The sequence below is a fragment of the Seriola lalandi genome, unplaced genomic scaffold (assembly GCF_002814215.2).
Source record: "Seriola lalandi dorsalis isolate HSWRI2012SDOR001 ecotype SW California unplaced genomic scaffold, Sedor1 jcf7180002054583, whole genome shotgun sequence".
In the NCBI taxonomy this organism is placed as follows: Eukaryota; Metazoa; Chordata; class Actinopteri; order Carangiformes; family Carangidae; genus Seriola; species Seriola lalandi.
The window spans coordinates 104,512-121,711 of NW_019525136.1; the positions used below are offsets into that span (position 1 = coordinate 104,512).

General features: G+C 40.1%; 1 protein-coding gene and 5 non-coding genes across 6 annotated transcripts in view; 1 reads left to right on the plus strand and 5 right to left on the minus strand.

Moving 5' to 3' along the window:
* Positions 1–207: 207 nt before the first annotated feature.
* Positions 208–290, minus strand: trnas-gcu (transfer RNA serine (anticodon GCU)). Its single transcript has one exon. It is a non-coding gene; the product is annotated as a tRNA-Ser (tRNA).
* A 470-nt stretch (positions 291–760) lies between these two features.
* On the minus strand, positions 761–833 carry trnaa-agc (transfer RNA alanine (anticodon AGC)). Its single transcript has one exon. It is a non-coding gene; the product is annotated as a tRNA-Ala (tRNA).
* Positions 834–2,196: 1,363 nt separating this feature from the next.
* On the minus strand, positions 2,197–2,278 carry trnas-gcu (transfer RNA serine (anticodon GCU)). Its single transcript has one exon. It is a non-coding gene; the product is annotated as a tRNA-Ser (tRNA).
* A 243-nt stretch (positions 2,279–2,521) lies between these two features.
* On the minus strand, positions 2,522–2,594 carry trnaa-agc (transfer RNA alanine (anticodon AGC)). The gene has a single exon. It is a non-coding gene; the product is annotated as a tRNA-Ala (tRNA).
* A 136-nt stretch (positions 2,595–2,730) lies between these two features.
* Positions 2,731–2,812, minus strand: trnas-gcu (transfer RNA serine (anticodon GCU)). The gene has a single exon. It is a non-coding gene; the product is annotated as a tRNA-Ser (tRNA).
* Positions 2,813–13,212: 10,400 nt separating this feature from the next.
* The window catches only part of LOC111664123 (IgGFc-binding protein-like), a 34,277-nt gene continuing 30,289 nt past the window's right edge, over positions 13,213–17,200 (plus strand). The window contains exons 1-4 of the mRNA XM_023418597.2: positions 13,213–13,263; positions 13,354–13,487; positions 14,424–15,067; positions 16,724–17,163. Of these exons, the coding sequence (XP_023274365.2) occupies positions 13,215–13,263; positions 13,354–13,487; positions 14,424–15,067; positions 16,724–17,163 (1,267 nt within the window). The 5' untranslated portion in view covers positions 13,213–13,214. The remainder of the gene's footprint in view (positions 13,264–13,353; positions 13,488–14,423; positions 15,068–16,723; positions 17,164–17,200) is intronic.

Below are 17,200 nucleotides of genomic sequence, written 5' to 3' on the forward strand. Positions count from 1 at the left end.
CCTGGAGTATTATAAATCGGTGAGCAGAGTTAACATAAGTGAGCGCTCTAACATTTGAGCGAATTCCCCTGTGGAGGATTGCAGCTCCTTGGTTTTGCCGAGTACTTTCCAAGTACATGTCACAGCGGATAATGAGGAGGAGAACATTTGGGATAGAATCTGCTCTTGTTGACATGGAAACATTGTGGACTAAAGAAAACTCTATCCCGACGAGGATAGGATTCGAACCCACGCGTGCAGAGCACAATGGATTAGCAGTCCATCGCCTTAACCACTCGGCCACCAGCACCTGTGACTACAAATTGAAAAGACCAAGTTTGGTCCTTTCAATTTTTTTTAATTTTTTTTTGCCACCGTGCAAACCGACAAGTAATCTTAACTAAGTTTTCAAACAACTTCCTTGAAGACAGGTGCACTTGTTTTTTGGAGCTAAATGAAGTGAGAATAGCGTATTTGTGATGTTAACTATCAATCCGCATAGGAAATGCCAAGTGATACATTTCCACAGTTGTATAATTCTGTCCAGGAGTCGCATTAATCCTGTGCAGTGTTTCAATGTCTTATAAGATCACATAGATGTATTTGCCAAACTTGGTCACAGAATACCATAAAGGCTTAGCAGTGTTTTTGGGCTTGATAAGCAATGAAACCCATCAACGTATTTGTCAATATGAACTTCAGGATCGCTTTGGACCTGAGTACTCACTTATTTGACCACTGCTTTGCACATGATACCTCTTCTTCAAGAACGGAGGTTTACTGGAGAATGTGGGCATCGATCCCACTACCTCTCGCATGCTAAGCGAGCGCTCTACCATTTGAGCTAATTCCCCTGTGTGATTTCACTGTACTTGATACAATCACAGCCAAGCATTGAGGAAAAATTACCCTTTCTCAACTCTTAAAAAGAGAAAGTAATCTTAAATGAGCTTTCATACTGCTGGCATAATTTGTGAAATGCACATTTATGCTGTCACATTGATGACTACAAATTGAAAAGACCAAGTTTGTTCTTTTCAGTTTTTTCAAATGTTTTTTCTCCACCCTGCAAACTGACGAGTAATATTAACTAAGTTTTCAAACAACTGAAGACAGGTGTATTTGTTTTGTGGAGCTAAATGAAGTGAGAATAGCGTATTTATGATGTTAACTATTATTCCGAATAGGAAATGACAAGCAAATTGCCGCAACGATACATTTCCACAGTTGTATAATACTGTGCAGGAGTCGCATTAATCCTGTGCAGTCTTATAAGCCTCCAATCACATAGACGTATTTGCCAAACTTGGTGACAGAATACCATAAAGGCTGAGCAGTGTTTTGGTGCCTGATAAATAATCAAACCCATCAACGTATTTGTCAATGTGGACTTCAGGATGACATTTCATAGACTCCTTTGGACCTGAGTACTCACTTATGTGTCAACTGGGCTGTTGTGTAAAGACTCACTGCTTCAAGGATGGAGGATTACTGGAGAATGTGGGCATCGATCCCACTACCTCTCACATGCTAAGCGAGCGCTCTACCATTTGAGCTAATTCCCCTGTGAAGGATTGCCATTTCTTGGTTTTGCCAAGTTCTTTCCAAGTACATGTCACAGTGGATAAATGAGGAAGAGAACATTTGGGATAGAATCTGCTCTTGTTGACATGGAAACGTTGTGGACTAAAGAAAACTCTATCCCGACGAGGATGGGATTCGAACCCACGCGTGCAGAGCACAATGGATTAGCAGTCCATCGCCTTAAGCGCTCTACCACTTGAGCTAATTCCCCTGTGTGACTTTAGTGTTTTTGATACAGTCACGGCCAAGCATTAAGGAAAAATTACCCTTTCTCAATTCTTAAAAACAGACAGTAATCTTAAATGAGCTTTCATACTGCTGGCATAATTTGTGAAATGCACATTTATGCTCTTTACGTTGCATTTGTCATAGGAAATGGCAAAACAATTCCGCCAAAAATGACTTTTCACAGTTTTATAACTTGGTCCTGGAGTATTATAAATCGGTGAGCAGAGTTAACATAAGTGAGCGCTCTAACATTTGAGCGAATTCCCCTGTGGAGGATTGCAGCTCCTTGGTTTTGCCGAGTACTTTCCAAGTACATGTCACAGCGGATAATGAGGAGGAGAACATTTGGGATAGAATCTGCTCTTGTTGACATGGAAACATTGTGGACTAAAGAAAACTCTATCCCGACGAGGATGGGATTCGAACCCACGCGTGCAGAGCACAATGGATTAGCAGTCCATCGCCTTAACCACTCGGCCACCTCGTCCTCTGGTTAAAGAACTTAAAAAAAAAGGTTTTAACGTAGGTGGGGGGACATTTGAAAGCTTAATTTAGCCCTTATGCCTAGTAAATCGAGTCTGTCAGACTAGAAGGCTTGTAGTGTTATTATGCTGCCCTCATCAATTACAGGAGAATCAGATCTTCAGCACCTGTGACTACAAATTGAAAAGACCAAGTTTGGTCCTTTCAATTTTTTTGCTTTGTACATGATTCAAGAATGGAGGTTTACTGGAGAATGTGGGCATCGATCCCACTACCTCTCGCATGCTAAGCGAGCGCTCTACCACTTGAGCTAATTCCCCTGTGGAGTATTGCAGCTCCTTGGTTTTGCCATGTTCTTTCCAAGTACATGTCATAGCGGATAAATGAGGAGGACATTTGGGATAGAATCTGCTCTTGTTGACATGGAAAAGTTGTGGACTAAAGAAAACTCTATCCCGACGAGGATGGGATTCGAACCCACGCGTGCAGAGCACAATGGATTAGCAGTCCATCGCCTTAACCACTCGGCCACCTCGTCCTCTGGTTAATAAACTTCAAAAGAAAACGGCGGTCCGGGTCATGAACTCAGGAGCGTGTCCACGTAAACGCCTCAGGTTTTTTACCTAGGTGGTGGGACATTTGAGAGCTTAATAAATGTACCAATACAAACCTGTAAAAATGATAAACTGCAAGTCAAAAAACAATGAAAATCCTACCTACATAAAACTACAAAATTATTATCAGTTTCATGTGGGTAAAGTCTGCAGTAAAATGGCCCCTGTGGATTATTGAATGGGTCCAGGGCCCAAATTGTGGCTTCAACACATACAAAACCACAACAAAGAGATTCAAAACAACCATAACCAGATGCAGAACAGCCACAAAGGGGAACAAAACAACCACAAACAGGTGGACCACTGTCACAAAGAGATGCAAAAAAAAAAAAGAGTAGATGCAAAATGTCCACAAAGACGCACAACTACAGAAAAAGGTACAAAATCACAAGAAGGACACAAAAAATGACCACAAACAGACTCAGATTGCAGCTGCATTCAGGGAGGGTGGGAAGGATTTTTACATGTCTTGCTTACAGAGCTCTGGTCAATAATTGATGTCATAAATGACTGTTTATCTTTTCAGTTGTCTCTGGAGACACCGACACCTTATCTCTTATCTTATCTGTAAAGTCTCAGTGGAGATTTCCTGGAGGCCTTTCCCACTCTCTAGGAACTTAGACCAGCAGCAGGACTGTATCCAGGATGCTGGCAGGTCAGTGTGAACCTCACAGTGCAGGAGCTGCTGTACTTTATTGCGTCAGTGTTCCATGTTGAATGGGCTCTGGACCAAGTCATGGACTTTACTGTTCTTTAATGATTTTATTTTACTAAATCGACTCTGTGCTGGTGGAAGGTGACGAGGAAAACTAAATGTAGGGCAGGTGTGTTGAAAATCTGACTTGTTACTGTTCTCATTTTCTGTTTGGGTCATTAACTTTGTCATTAATGAGAGTTATCAATGTGAAACGTTTCACTTCACTGGTTTTAATAATAAAGCTGAGTGAAGCCATTTCAGCCAACCAAGGCTGAACTATCTGCAAAGACAACTGCCTCAAACACCCAGAGCCTCAGGGGCCCTGGAGGTCCCAGGTTCACTGCGCACCTATTATTTTGTGGTAAAAAAGGATAGGAAATGAAATAATGGCTGCTCCTGTATTGCTGTTAGCCATGCCAATAGCACGACTTCAGGGATGTTGGTCCGTTCACAGCTTTGGACCAAACATCTACAACTAAGATCAGTGGCCCTGGCAGGTTTATATTTCACAGTATGCACAAGAGCCACCTGTCTGCTTGTAGAATACCTTTAGGTTTCGCACACACACATATATGTCTACTCATCGAACAAATGAGTGAGCGAGAGAGAGAGAGAGAGAGAGAGAGATTGATTTATGTTTTTTAGGCTAAAGTTATGACACAACGCCACCATAAAACTCTGATTAGCCTTACAACATGCATTTCAAAGACCAACCAACAGGCCTGAAAAACAACAGCAGCTAAATAACAGGCAACAATATACTGTTATATACTGTATTGAATATCCCAAAGAATTATGCAATAAAAGTCGGAGTTAAGAAATGGATTCTCTCATCTAGCATCATCATCATCATAAGAACAGTTGTCTAACTACTGAAGAAAATAATAATAATACGCCACAGTACAAACAATAAACAATCAAAAAGCCAAAACCAAATTCTTGCAGAACGGCCTCCGCATCAATTCCAACATCATGATGGATGTTCATCAGTGCTCCACATCTGCAGTGTCAACACTGGGCATCAAAGCACCAAACTCCTCCTTTACCTCCTGCTCTCCTCTTCAATCTAGACTCATTACGTTAGTGAGTGGATGCAGCCAAAAAAAATAAGACAGGATCTCCTGGGTGCACAATTTTATTTTTCAAGATAGGATGTTAAAATAATAATAATGATAATTGTTTTCAAATGTAGTGAAGTGCGTACAGGATTACAGCTGTTTGAATCCTAATGACTTTGATCATCTTCACTCTTCTAGTTTCATCATCAGTTCAAAATAATTGGTCCAGAAGCAATGAAATCTCCATCAACTTCAGCTGCACGTCGTCTTTGGAGCCAATTATCAAACGTTACTATGCTAACATGCTAAAGTAAGATGGTGAGGGCGGTAAACATCATCTCAGCTATACATCAGCATGTTAGCAACATGAATATATTAGCATGTTGACGTTAACATTTAGCTCAAACCACCACTGTGCCTCATAGAGCAGCTAGCATTGAGCGGTCCAACAAATTGAAATAATAAAATCAATGTTTAAAGTACCAGATTTTAAATGTTAAAAATGTTAAGAAGATAATTTGAGATGTTTCCTGACAGAGATCTAGGACTCGATTTTAAAAGGTTTAATCCGAGTAAACCAGCAGCAACAACAGACAACAGCAGTGTCTAAAAGTCCCGGCTCCTGCACTTGGCAAGTAAAACCACCAGTCCTGCACAACTGTCGGCGGCTGCTTCGTCTTCAGGATACAGGTTTTCCTGGAACTCGCTCCCTGCCCAGGTTGGAGCACTCAAGCCAAGCGGACACAGGCTGCTGTGCTTCAGGCTCCTGTGTAAGATAGTGTTAGAGTGGAACTTGTCTTGGTGGAACTTTTGCACTTTCTTTAAAATGGCTGATTCCCCCACAAAGAAAAAACACCTGATAGAAAAGCAAAGACTGTTGACTGTGTGATTACACATGATCCAGATCTTCATCAAAACTTAACGTTTCTCAGTGTGCAGGCTGCGGCTCGGAGGTTTCTGGTGTTTCCCACACTGAAGGGGATTTTTGGTTCCCAATGGCAGGCTTACACCCACAGCCTACATCCGGTGAGTCACACTAGGGTTCAGGGGTTTTTCGGGGGCCTTACCTGCTGCCCCACCACTCACTGCAAACATAATCATCATCTCATCGCGTCCCAGCATCCATCTTGCTCTAGCTTCCCCTGCAATGGCGGAAGCTCTGGTCCGTCCCCACTCCCCAGTGATATTCTAAAGCTAACTGTGCTGTCTGCAGGTATCTGGCGCAAGAGATCAAGAAAAGAGAGGGTTTCCAGCTCTTGATGGAAGTAAGTTTATAAAGATTCAGCCACAGTTTTACACACAACCAGTGAATTTCACAGACAGATAACATAATTTCGCTGCTCATCAGTCAATTCTTCATAAGCATTCCAGTGAAGATTATGATATAGATATCATGCATGGATTAGATGCCATTTTTTGAACTCCGTGTTTCTCTATTAAGCCTGAATATGCAAATGTTTGCTTCTGGTATATTCCAAGTCTGAGGAAGCTCCCAGTCAGCCCTGAGCTCTGGAGGAAACTCCACAATGTCAGTCATTCATTTTCTACATCATAAGACATGAAGAAGATATTTTGAATTGTATTTTTTGGTTTACATGTATTTTTCTTGAAGTATTTGACATGTCCACTCTGACAGACAGCATGCGTTTAACTTTCAATTTTATTCATATGCAATAACAGTGTAATACATAGAATAATGTATTTTGTGAAAACTGTGAACATTAAATGTTAAATATTACTGTAAAACAAGGACACTTTTTCTCTGTATGGTTTAGCCCCCACTATTGTTTTGTAAAAATAAGCAAAATGAATTTCCCTAAAAAAATAAATAAAAACGCAGTCCTATAGCTGCAATTATTAATCCATTAATCAGAGAGCTGGTCAAAGGATTATTCAGCAACTATCTGACAATCGATCAATCATTTAAGTCTATTCTCAAGCAATAATGGCTCCATTTTGCAGGTTAATTTTAACATGCTACATTTGCCTGAGGGGATTTCAGGACATATAAAAATAATGATCAAATGTCAGTAACACAAAAGACTTCATCAGCACAAAAATCTACCTAAAAATCTATTAGAACAAGCTTTTAGGCACAATCCTGAAGATGCATCCACTCATGGTAATTAAGGTTATTTTGAGAAAATGTGCTGAGAGTCAGACATGACATGAAGAACACACATCATCTCTGGCAAAGTGTGTGAATCCAAGTCTCAAGTTCACAGCTGGACTGTACTTTAATGTTCAACAACACAAATAAAATTGCACCATCCCTTGCACGGATACTGTGTAAGGCAGTAGCAAGTCATTGTGTCCTCCTTCCTCCCGTAGGTGGCCCCAGTGGTGAAAGAGGGCGTGACGAAGAAGTGCAGCAGGATGTTCGGTTACCAGACCCACCGTGACAAGGCCAACTTTTTCAGGATGGTGGTCATCAGTCCCCAGGTCAGCAGGGAGGACATGGACTTTGTCCTGGATCAGATACACAGTCTGGGAAAGGACTTGTGATGAAAGATTAGTTTTTATGAAGACCCCCCACAAAGTCAGGTTGCACAAAAAACCTTAGCAACCAAAGTAAGGAAAAAAATTGAAGGTACCTCTGACTATGTCTTAACTGCAACATGGCCAAGTTGACGGTGATAAATGAAGATAATGAAATACATCCAAAAAAGCGTGTTCCATGACTGGGACACATGATGCAGTAGTAAAATCTCTTTCACTGCTGCAAATAAAATAACTTTTTTTTCTTAACTAAGGAAACATTTTAAGAGATCCTGTAAGACACCCTTAAGTAACTCCCTCAGCTAAGGAGAAATTAAACCTTAAATGCCGCACTTAAGTAGAAATCTTATGGTGTTTTGTGAAACGGGCCCCAGAGCTCTAACATTGCTGTATAGGTGGGAAAGCAGTGGCGTTTGTGCCCTCCCTATGCTTTGAGTGGTGCCAACTTTCCTCTGTGGCCAGTTAGACTGGACCGAACCGCGAGTCAACAGGGCTCCAGGTGTTTTTACCAGAAAGAACACTCAGCATGAAGGAGAAAAAGACCAAGAGGACCCGAGATCTACAAAAACTTCTGTTTCATCAGTGACTTTTGAAAAACTGGACACTCAAACTGTGAAGCACAGCGCTGTTTTCAAGTTGGGACATAAAAAGAACGAAGTGAGTTTGAGAACAAAGACAAAAAAAAAACATTTCCCGTCAACTTTGTTTAATACCATCACAATAGCAGATTCAACAGACCGCTCCACATCAGCAGTATGCATCTTGGGTGTTAACGTAAATGCTTCAATGGCACTCCCCTATCAGTCATCATCTGTTAATCTGTTGGAATGGAAGGGGGTCAAACCCATCTGTATAAACATGAACTCACTGATTGGTCTGGTTTCCAGGGCTGTAGGGACTTTGACAAGAAGTGAAAGTGGAAGTGAATGAGTACATTAGAAAAGGAGGATACAAGACTTTCACCCACAGAGGAATAAAGGCACAATGTGAGGAAAATATAATTCTAAACACGTTCCAGAAAACTCTTTATTTCATGCATATGTAGATCTCTTGGCGTATGGCAAGACTTCTTCAGCCCCTGACATTAGTTCTGCCAATATTCATATTATTAATTAATATGAATTATTAAAAATTCCAACACACATCCTTTGTACAGACCTGGACTTATCTGTTCATGCATGTGATGCAGACACAGCAGTCACATACTAAGATATAAAATAAATTAGTGGATTAGTATGAATGCCCTTGTGTATATAAGCAGTGGGCTTGCCCATCTACACCTTTAGTACATGTTAGTTTTATAGGCAGCCATCTCATGCCACACTGACTGGTGGTACCATAAAGTGTAAAAGGATTAAAGAATGAACAAACAAATGAATGGCTTTTTAAAACAGAGGCACAGCAGGCAGGGCCAGAGGCTGATGTGCAGCCAAAACAAAGAGCAATAAAACAATAGAAAAATTCCAGGGAAATTTGGAGTGCCACGGGGGCTACTGTGTTCAAAAGTCACCCTGATCATATTCTGGTTTTGAGAAATGTCTTGATATAAAAGACTCTGATATAAAACAATGTCACATCCCTCCATCATGTATTATCTGGGAAATATCTCATATTCTGTGTTGTCAGCAGAAGGATCCGCCCCGAGGCACTAATGAGAGATTAACTTAACTGTTAGTGGAGTGACATAATGTCTGCTGTTGTGGTGAGAAATGAGGTATGTAATTACATAGCACAGAAGCTTCTGACATTCCCAGATCTGCAAACAGTTTGTCAGTGAACATGGTTCTAGTTTAAAGAAGTCACAGTGAACAACCTCCAGCTGCCAATCATGATGACCTTCAAACTCCTGTAGCTCCAAAGCTTGCAGATCATAGAGCTTTCTATCATAATTAAGGGGCTAAATTACATGATTAATTTCATTGTATTCTGTTACTAGGAGATAAGTTATCTCTATATATGTGTGACAACAAATTCCCTTTAGTAAAGACCTGGTCAAGGTACAACAACAGATATGAGAAATACAACAAGTTAATTCCTCAGATACTGGCAGGTGCTTTTATTTACCTCAACTGCAGGTAGGTAACTTGCAGGTAGGTCATTTACAGGCAACAACATCTGGATGGTATTAAAGGACGACAAAGCAAAGGTCAGAATTAATGAATCAAATACTAAAATGAGTAATCCAGAACAAAGTGCTTCAACATAACTTCATTATATTGTTGAAGTTATTAAATCAAAGCAGAAGAGATGAAAAACATTTTTTCATAAATGGATCTCAGTCATTTTCTCAGCTAACTAATAAAATTACATGTTGAAGCAGGAACATGAGCTGAGCTGTTAAATCCCCATATACATGGATAACTCTTCATACTGTTTATAAGCTGGGGTCTAATTACACCCAACATGAAATGAACACACACATTACATCAGTAAACTGTACTGGTTCCACTAATAAACCAGGAAGAGTGTTTTCACCTTTGTGTATTTAAATACACTTATTTAAAGAACAAAAAAAAAAATGGAATAACAACTAACTGTGAAGCAAGGTACACAATCATCTCAGTTTTGATTTAATTACATTTTAAAAGGTTGGTGTGTTGAATAAAAAAAAGTATGATGGAGTTATGGTCTGTGTAAGATGTAGGATTTTGAACATGATGTCCTCATGTGCTTATAGCAACAAAGTCCATGTAGCCTGCATGTACTGCCGGATCACCGTGTGAGGGTGGAAACAAAAGGAGAGAGCACTCAGGATGATGAATCAGCATCAGCAGCAAAGCTCATGAATCCAGGCTCGTTGTGGGACCAAGTGTTAAACGGATCAATGACTATCATGGGGTCAAATTGTTCTCCATGTGAAAGGGAGTACAGAGCAGGCGCCCGCTTCGATGAACTGAGGTGTTACAGTCCTGACCGTATCTTGTTTAACTAAAGCTGTTAAATACAATTATCCTTCAGCACACATTCATTTTAATATTGTTCAATGACTCAACAGGTAAAACTCCTGAATTGTAAACAAAGGGGGTGTCTATTAGAGAAGCTAATATCAACAAGACAGAAGACTAATTAAACCACCACAGATACACAAAAGAAACTACACTTATTAACATGAATGAATAAACTCTAAATTGATGTCAAAACGAATCTCTAAAACAACTAATCCTCCATTGTCGCACGGCTCATGACTGAGCACCAGTGTTTGCTAACATTTGATCAGATGTGACATTTTACATTTGTAATGAAATAACAAATCACTGAAACTGAAAAAGAAAGAGCATGCTATCAGCTCTCTAACATTAATTATCTAAACTATAATTTAAGGCTAATGTTAGAAACTAGCTAATATTAGTTAGCGAAACTGTAACTTAAGGCTAAAATTAGAAACCAGCTGACATCTTTAGACACTTGACACGATTATAATTGCTTGTGCGACGAATGGGAGCAGAGACTTTGGGATTGTGAGCCACTGGAGTGAGGCAGGCAAACGAGACAGTCCGCCAACATCAAGGTTATGAAATCGTAAGTTCCACTTTTGGGGTGTCTGAAATTGTATTACAAGACTCTTGCATACATGAATATGGGAAATACGCTGTAATATTTACAATTACAGGTAAGAATGATGAATGAAACCACCACCAACCTTTTTCACTTTTGGAAGGGAGGTCTAAGTCTTAATCAGAATCAGCAGAACCCCACAATCCCCCCATAATTCAGACCCTGGTTCTGTTCTTTGGTTGATTGTCGTGTGAGTAACCATCATATTAAATGCATCCACATCAGGTCTCCACCTTTCCTCTATTCACTCTTGATCCTTCTGGTAATCTGCCAACAAACACATACACGCCAACATTCAATATGCTTATCAGTTATCCAGAACTGAACTCCAGCATGTTGTTTTTGCTCTTCACACATGTCTGTCTCTCCCAAACACCCACTGATATAAGAGGCTATCCATCCTGCCTTCGCTGTCACAGCCTCCATGGTCAGCTACAGGTACAGTATGATGCCTCCGGTGATACTTGAGGTGGTTGGGAAACTGTCACTAATGACATTATCACTTTGGATCTTGGCTCATTTAACAAGAATCCTTTCATTTGAAGTGTGTGTCTAAATGTTTTTAGCACATGAAGTAACAGAGACAGTCTCTTGAAAACTATTTGTTTGCTGACTTAGTCTCAAAAGCATGGAAAAGATGATAGTCTGTTTAATGTGTATTTACTTTTTTATCCATTATAATCCAAATACAGTTTGCTGCAGTCTGAATATCAGAGAATTATTTATATGGTTTCTCTTCACCTTTGGTCTTATTGTGATATGTTTTAGCATGGATATGTGTGTGTGGCCTTTTGGATCTGGCATGTTTTAATTAGCGGTACCTTGTGAGCCAGTGCAAGGTTTCTGTACCAATATATGCTGCCCCTGCACTACCAATGTGCAGCACGATACACTTTGTAAGTTTAGTGCATGTGTTTCTTTACCTTTGTGGTAAAGTTACTGTCAGTAGTGCTACCCTTCTTGTAGTTAGAGTTACTAGTTCATTTCTAATTTGCCATAATGCTAATTTATTTTTTATCAGACTTGTCAAAATACAAATTTAACATTCCTCTATTTCTATATTTCCATGTTTCCTACACAAGCTGTAATTACATGGAACTCATCAAATGCATTTCGCTGAGTAACACTTGAATCGCAACCTCACAATGACGCAGGTTCAAGATATCTGCAAGTAATATTAACATAATTAATAGTAATTATAAGTCAAGCTCTCTCTCAAATTATTTTGCCGTTTAAAATTTATAGACAACAAAGTTATCATCATTATCAAGCTGTGATAACGCATTCATTTGATAGGATTCATAACACACAAAAATGTAAGTAATTCTGATCAGTTAAACATTATTTAAAGACTGTTTTTGTGCTAAAGAATAATGAGGCCTCATTAATGGACAGACGCAGCAGTCAGTCTCTATCTTACAAACCAACATCAGTTCACACACTGTCTTTGTCTTTGTACTGATCAGTGTTTGAAATATTACAAGTGATGGGGAATTTGATTATTTAAACTTTGCACCAAATGAACAGTTCGTCTCATAGTAAAATCTACATTGTGTTTTCCTTTAAGAAAAAATCATGTGAATATAGTTGATGTTTTTGTTTTTGTCCCTGTATTAAAAGAATCTGTTACACCTGTAAAACACCAGGTGTCAGTCGTGTGCTGTTAAACTGTGTAAACTAGTTTCAGAAATATTCAGCATCACAGTGACTCATGCAGGTACAGGTGTAGATGAGATCTTACCGTTTTATCTCTCCACCGAGTCCAAGGCTGCATCTGAATGTTTCACCTTAAACCTTTTCTGTAAATCTTTCTTCATCTTTTTCTCTCTCAGTTGCTACATCCTGCATCGACAGGGCAGATTAGATTGTTAGTGTTGGGTATGGTTAGCTTTCTATTTTGGTACCTGGTACTACTGGGAATTTGCATATGCAAATATTAAATATTTTTTGTTTTACCAACATTTAGATTTAAACTTAATATTTAGATTTAATATTTAACATTACATTATTATTATTTCTAAGAAAAATAAATATGATGAAGTTCACAAATGTTATAAATCTGGTTAAAAAAAAAGTGAAAACTACTTTTTCAAGTTAAATGTGGTGAAATGTTGCTGTTAATTTTAGTATGCAACACTTTACAATCAGCGCCCCATACACATTTATATCCATGAGAGCACACCAAACACAAATACCTGTACATTATAATATTTCACAGCACTTTCTGCTACAGCCTTCAGGTGACCACAAAGTGGCATTAACACAAAAGTTTGGCCAAACTGTCAACAGCTGTACACATGTGCACACAGTGACAGAAACATCGACATACCTCATAGCTCATCCAAACGCTGTGTAAACACGATTTCACAGTTGTGTGTGCTGTAATGGTGTGAAACTGTGAAAGCTGAAACATGTCTGTTTATTTTTGGAAAACATGCAATACACAACGTGTACACAATGTTACGTGGTTTAAAATGAGTTTTGACCGATGTGTTTGTCTCTCTTTCTCCATCAGCCATGGAGATAAAGGGTCTCTTGGCCTGTTTGGCTGCTGCACTCTTGGCAGGTATTACTACTGTATATTTATAGTAATTAGTATGATAAGTTATCGTGGATTATTTTAATTTGTAAAAATATCTTCTCCTCTCTTCTCCAGTATGCCATGGTTGTTCTACAGGAAAGGAGTTTATCACAACATTTCTTCCTAACTCCCGGCAAAGAAATGCCAAAGGCCACAGGCTGGAGTTGGTTCTGACTGCTCAGGGCTCTGCAGCCAGTGTTCACATACAGGTCAGAGTCATGCGACAAATACACATGTAGCGGCAAAGTAGGCTGTGAAGTATGTGTCTACGGCTGTATTGCATCGTAGTACCAACATCAGGAAGAGACATTAGGACTATACAGTCTGTCTTTGAAAACTTAATATGTTTCTGCATGTCCACACGTGGTAATTAGACCACGACCACCCTTGCCTGTTTTGTCCGTTATGTTGGAGGTTTCGTTTGATTTTCCTGTAATTCGCCGGTCCATGATCTTGTCTGTTGTCAGGTTTGATAGTTAATAAGATGATGACTGGTGACATTAAGCATAGTCCCAGGGGAGGATAACCATTCCACATTTCCTTTCAAATGTCAGCTGATCATTTCTGAGATAAATCATAAAACATAGACTGTGAACCGTTGTAGCTACATGAATTCACAGTGGCAAAACGGTTTGGTTATAGTGAAGTCCAGCTACACTGTACAACAACCAAATCAAATAATAATGTTTGAAATATCATATGAGCTGATTGGTCATTTGTCGAACTCTTTTTCTCCTCCTTTTGCTTTTCCTCGTTGGCGTGGACCTGAGTCGATTGGTGAAGCTCACAGCAGCAGCTCTGTGTGTTCATCAGAGGGACAAATCTTCCCAGCAGATTTAATATTGAAAACAACACATATTAACAAGTCACTAGAAGGCTTTGTGATCACTCTCAAACAGTTTGAGGAACACTAACTTTAAAACCATTCTTTGCACATGTTAAATCATCAAGAGTGGTCTGGTCCCCAATTTTTAAAGCAATTTAAAAATAGTATTTTTTCTCTGTATTGTTAATGTGTGGGATGAGGCTAAAGTGACTGTGGGTGAAGTTTCTGGTTAAACATTAAATTGCCAAGAAAGTCAATGTCCAGGTTGTTTTAATGTCGCTTATGAATGTTTAACAAATCCTCGCATGTTGATCCGCAGGTGGCTTCAGCACGTTTCTCCCAGCGGGTGACCGTCCCAGCGGGCGAAAGCCTTCGTGTTTCTCTGCCAGATGCATGCGAGCTGCGAAAGCAGTTTGTTCTTGCGAACTCAGCTGTTCGAATCTCATCGAGCGCTGCAATCTCTGTGGTCTCCTTCAACCTTCGCTTCGCCACAGGAGATGGCTCGGTGGTTTTCCCAAATGAAGAGCTGGGTACTGACTACTTTGTGTACACTCCCAGTATAGGCAGTAAAAAGGTATTGGCTATCGTTAATGGCAATAGCCGCAACCAGATCACTATCACACCACGTACTAATGTGTTGCTAAAAGCTCGAGCCAGGCGTGGGAGAGCAGTGACCATCACCCTGGAACCCTACGCAACCTACCTTGTACAAGATACAAAAACTTTGACAGGCACTCGTGTTCAATCCCAAAAGCCCGTCGCCGTCTTGGCAGGCCACCAGTGCCTGAAGATGTGGCATACGTGTGAACACGTGTATGAACAGCTCCCTCCTGTGGCAAGCCTGGGTAAAGAATACCTGGTACCCATGACCGCCACCAAAGTGATGAGGAGCTTGGCAGTGATAGTAGCTGCTGAAGACAACACAGAGGTGAAACTGCTCAGCGGCCGACACTCAAGCAAACAGTTGAGTTAAATATGAATTCATAATATACTTCTGTAGCTACAGACAAGGCTACCACGGTCTGTCTCTTTGTCTATCTACCTACTCATCCATGTATGCATCTAACACACATCTAATACAGTATACGTCCGAATACATTAGCACAACACGTCTCTAACAGGTAAAGAGAGCTCAACAAACTGCAGCTTAAAACCATCTTTGGCCCTTAACAGCACATTTAAAGAAAAACATGCTGCAAATAAATAAAACGTATCCCATAGTTATGAGAGGCATGATTGTCGTACCATTTTCTTTTATTTTCTAGTTTGGCTCAGGTGGAAGCTACACTGTGATCTGATCTGTGACGCACAGAATGAAACCCTTCTTTGTAAGCTATAGCTGTGTAGTGGCGGTAATGCACCTGAAAGCTGGTTGCCAACCGCCCATCAAATCAAAAGAAGAGGAAGAAGGAGAAGTAAACGAACAAATTACATTGTTTGAGACAGAATATTGTTACAGGAGTAGAGCAGGTCCTTTCAGGAACAGATCGGTACATTGGTTGCTGGCTTGGAGAGAGAGAGAGAGAGAGAGAGAGAGAGCGATGAGGCTGGCACTGGAGCAGAGGCTTAGCTAGTTAGTTAGCAGTAAGCAGTGTAGCTGTGAACATACAGTGTGGTGTATGTGCACTTTAGGCTGTTTGTCAGTAAATAAATACTACAGCTCCTCAAGACCCAAGTTCCCATATCTCCCCTGTGCTTCAACTACAGTCCATGAGCCAGGAACGATTAACAACACTGAGGCTGGTAAATACAGGATTCATCATTGTCACTGGAGTGTGTCATTGTCAGTTAATGGTAAATATTTGGAAGATTACCGTAGAAGTGATATTTTCCCCCGGCTGCTTGCCTATCTGTGAAAGTAACCGCACACCACCAGTTTGTGATAGAGCAATACGGTGTGATTCAAAATGTCTGCAGTTGCAGTGAAGCTGAAATTCCTAATTATGTCACATAATGTGGCGTAGCACATCTTATCTCATTATTACAAAGTCTTTTCTCATAATTATAGATAGTAAGTTGTATTTATGAGATATATGGAATTCATAAGAGGAAGTCCTTTCTCAGAGATGTTGATCTCTGTAATCAATATTATAAAGAGTACGGTGTAGACCTGCTTTATATGAAAAGTGCCCTGAGTTAACTGCTGTTATGAAAAAAAACAAGGTCTTAATGTTCAATTTGAAGGTTCAATTTGAAATAGCGGTTTGACAAAAAAAATTCTCAGCACAAGAGCCACTTACTGTAAATTTTCTGGATCTTTTAACCACATCTTGTGGCCTTCGTCAGTGGATGGAGTTTGCTCAGTTGCCATGACGACAGTTCAGTTGTTGGTGATGGTTAGATCTCTATTTTCACATAATAAAAGCTAGATAGTTCAGTCAACTCCATGACAAACACTGGTGAAGAAAATTCCCAGTAAGTGGCCCTTTAATTTAAATGTCAAACCATTACCTAATATGTTCCATCTTGTAGTGGCTGTGGTATAAGATGCATGTAAATATGTTACTGTGTTTTCTCCATATAAGTGTGTGACATTTTACAGTAAACAAAACTCTCAGAATATATTTCCCTCAATTCATCTAAATTTGAATCTAACAAGTAAATATATCACACTCACAGCCCCCAGAAGCTGAAGAGAGCTGGGGACCACACCTGGACCACAGTGTTCTTCAATCATCCACTGGTTGTCAAGAGCAACAAGAAAGTATTGGTGCTGCTTCTCAACAGCAACAGACCAAGCGACCCTTTTCTGATAACACTGACCCCTACATACAAGCTTGCCACTGACTGGGCGGTGGAGACAATTGCCGGATTTCAAAGTTTTGTTGCGATTATATCAGAGAGGGAGGGGTCAGGCAGTGTGAAGGTGTGTCAGAAGGGACGATGCTTTACACCTAACTGGAGCGGCTCCCTGTCAGATAAGCGCTGGGTGTGGTCTAATGTACCTGTGGAGTCACAGCAGAGTCATGTGACAGTGGAAGGTGACGCCCAGATGGCAGTCTACGTCTATGGTGGGAAACACAGACATGGATACGGAACAGCTGGAGTTTGTTCCGAAGGTACACAAACACACACACACATACACACACAGTATTC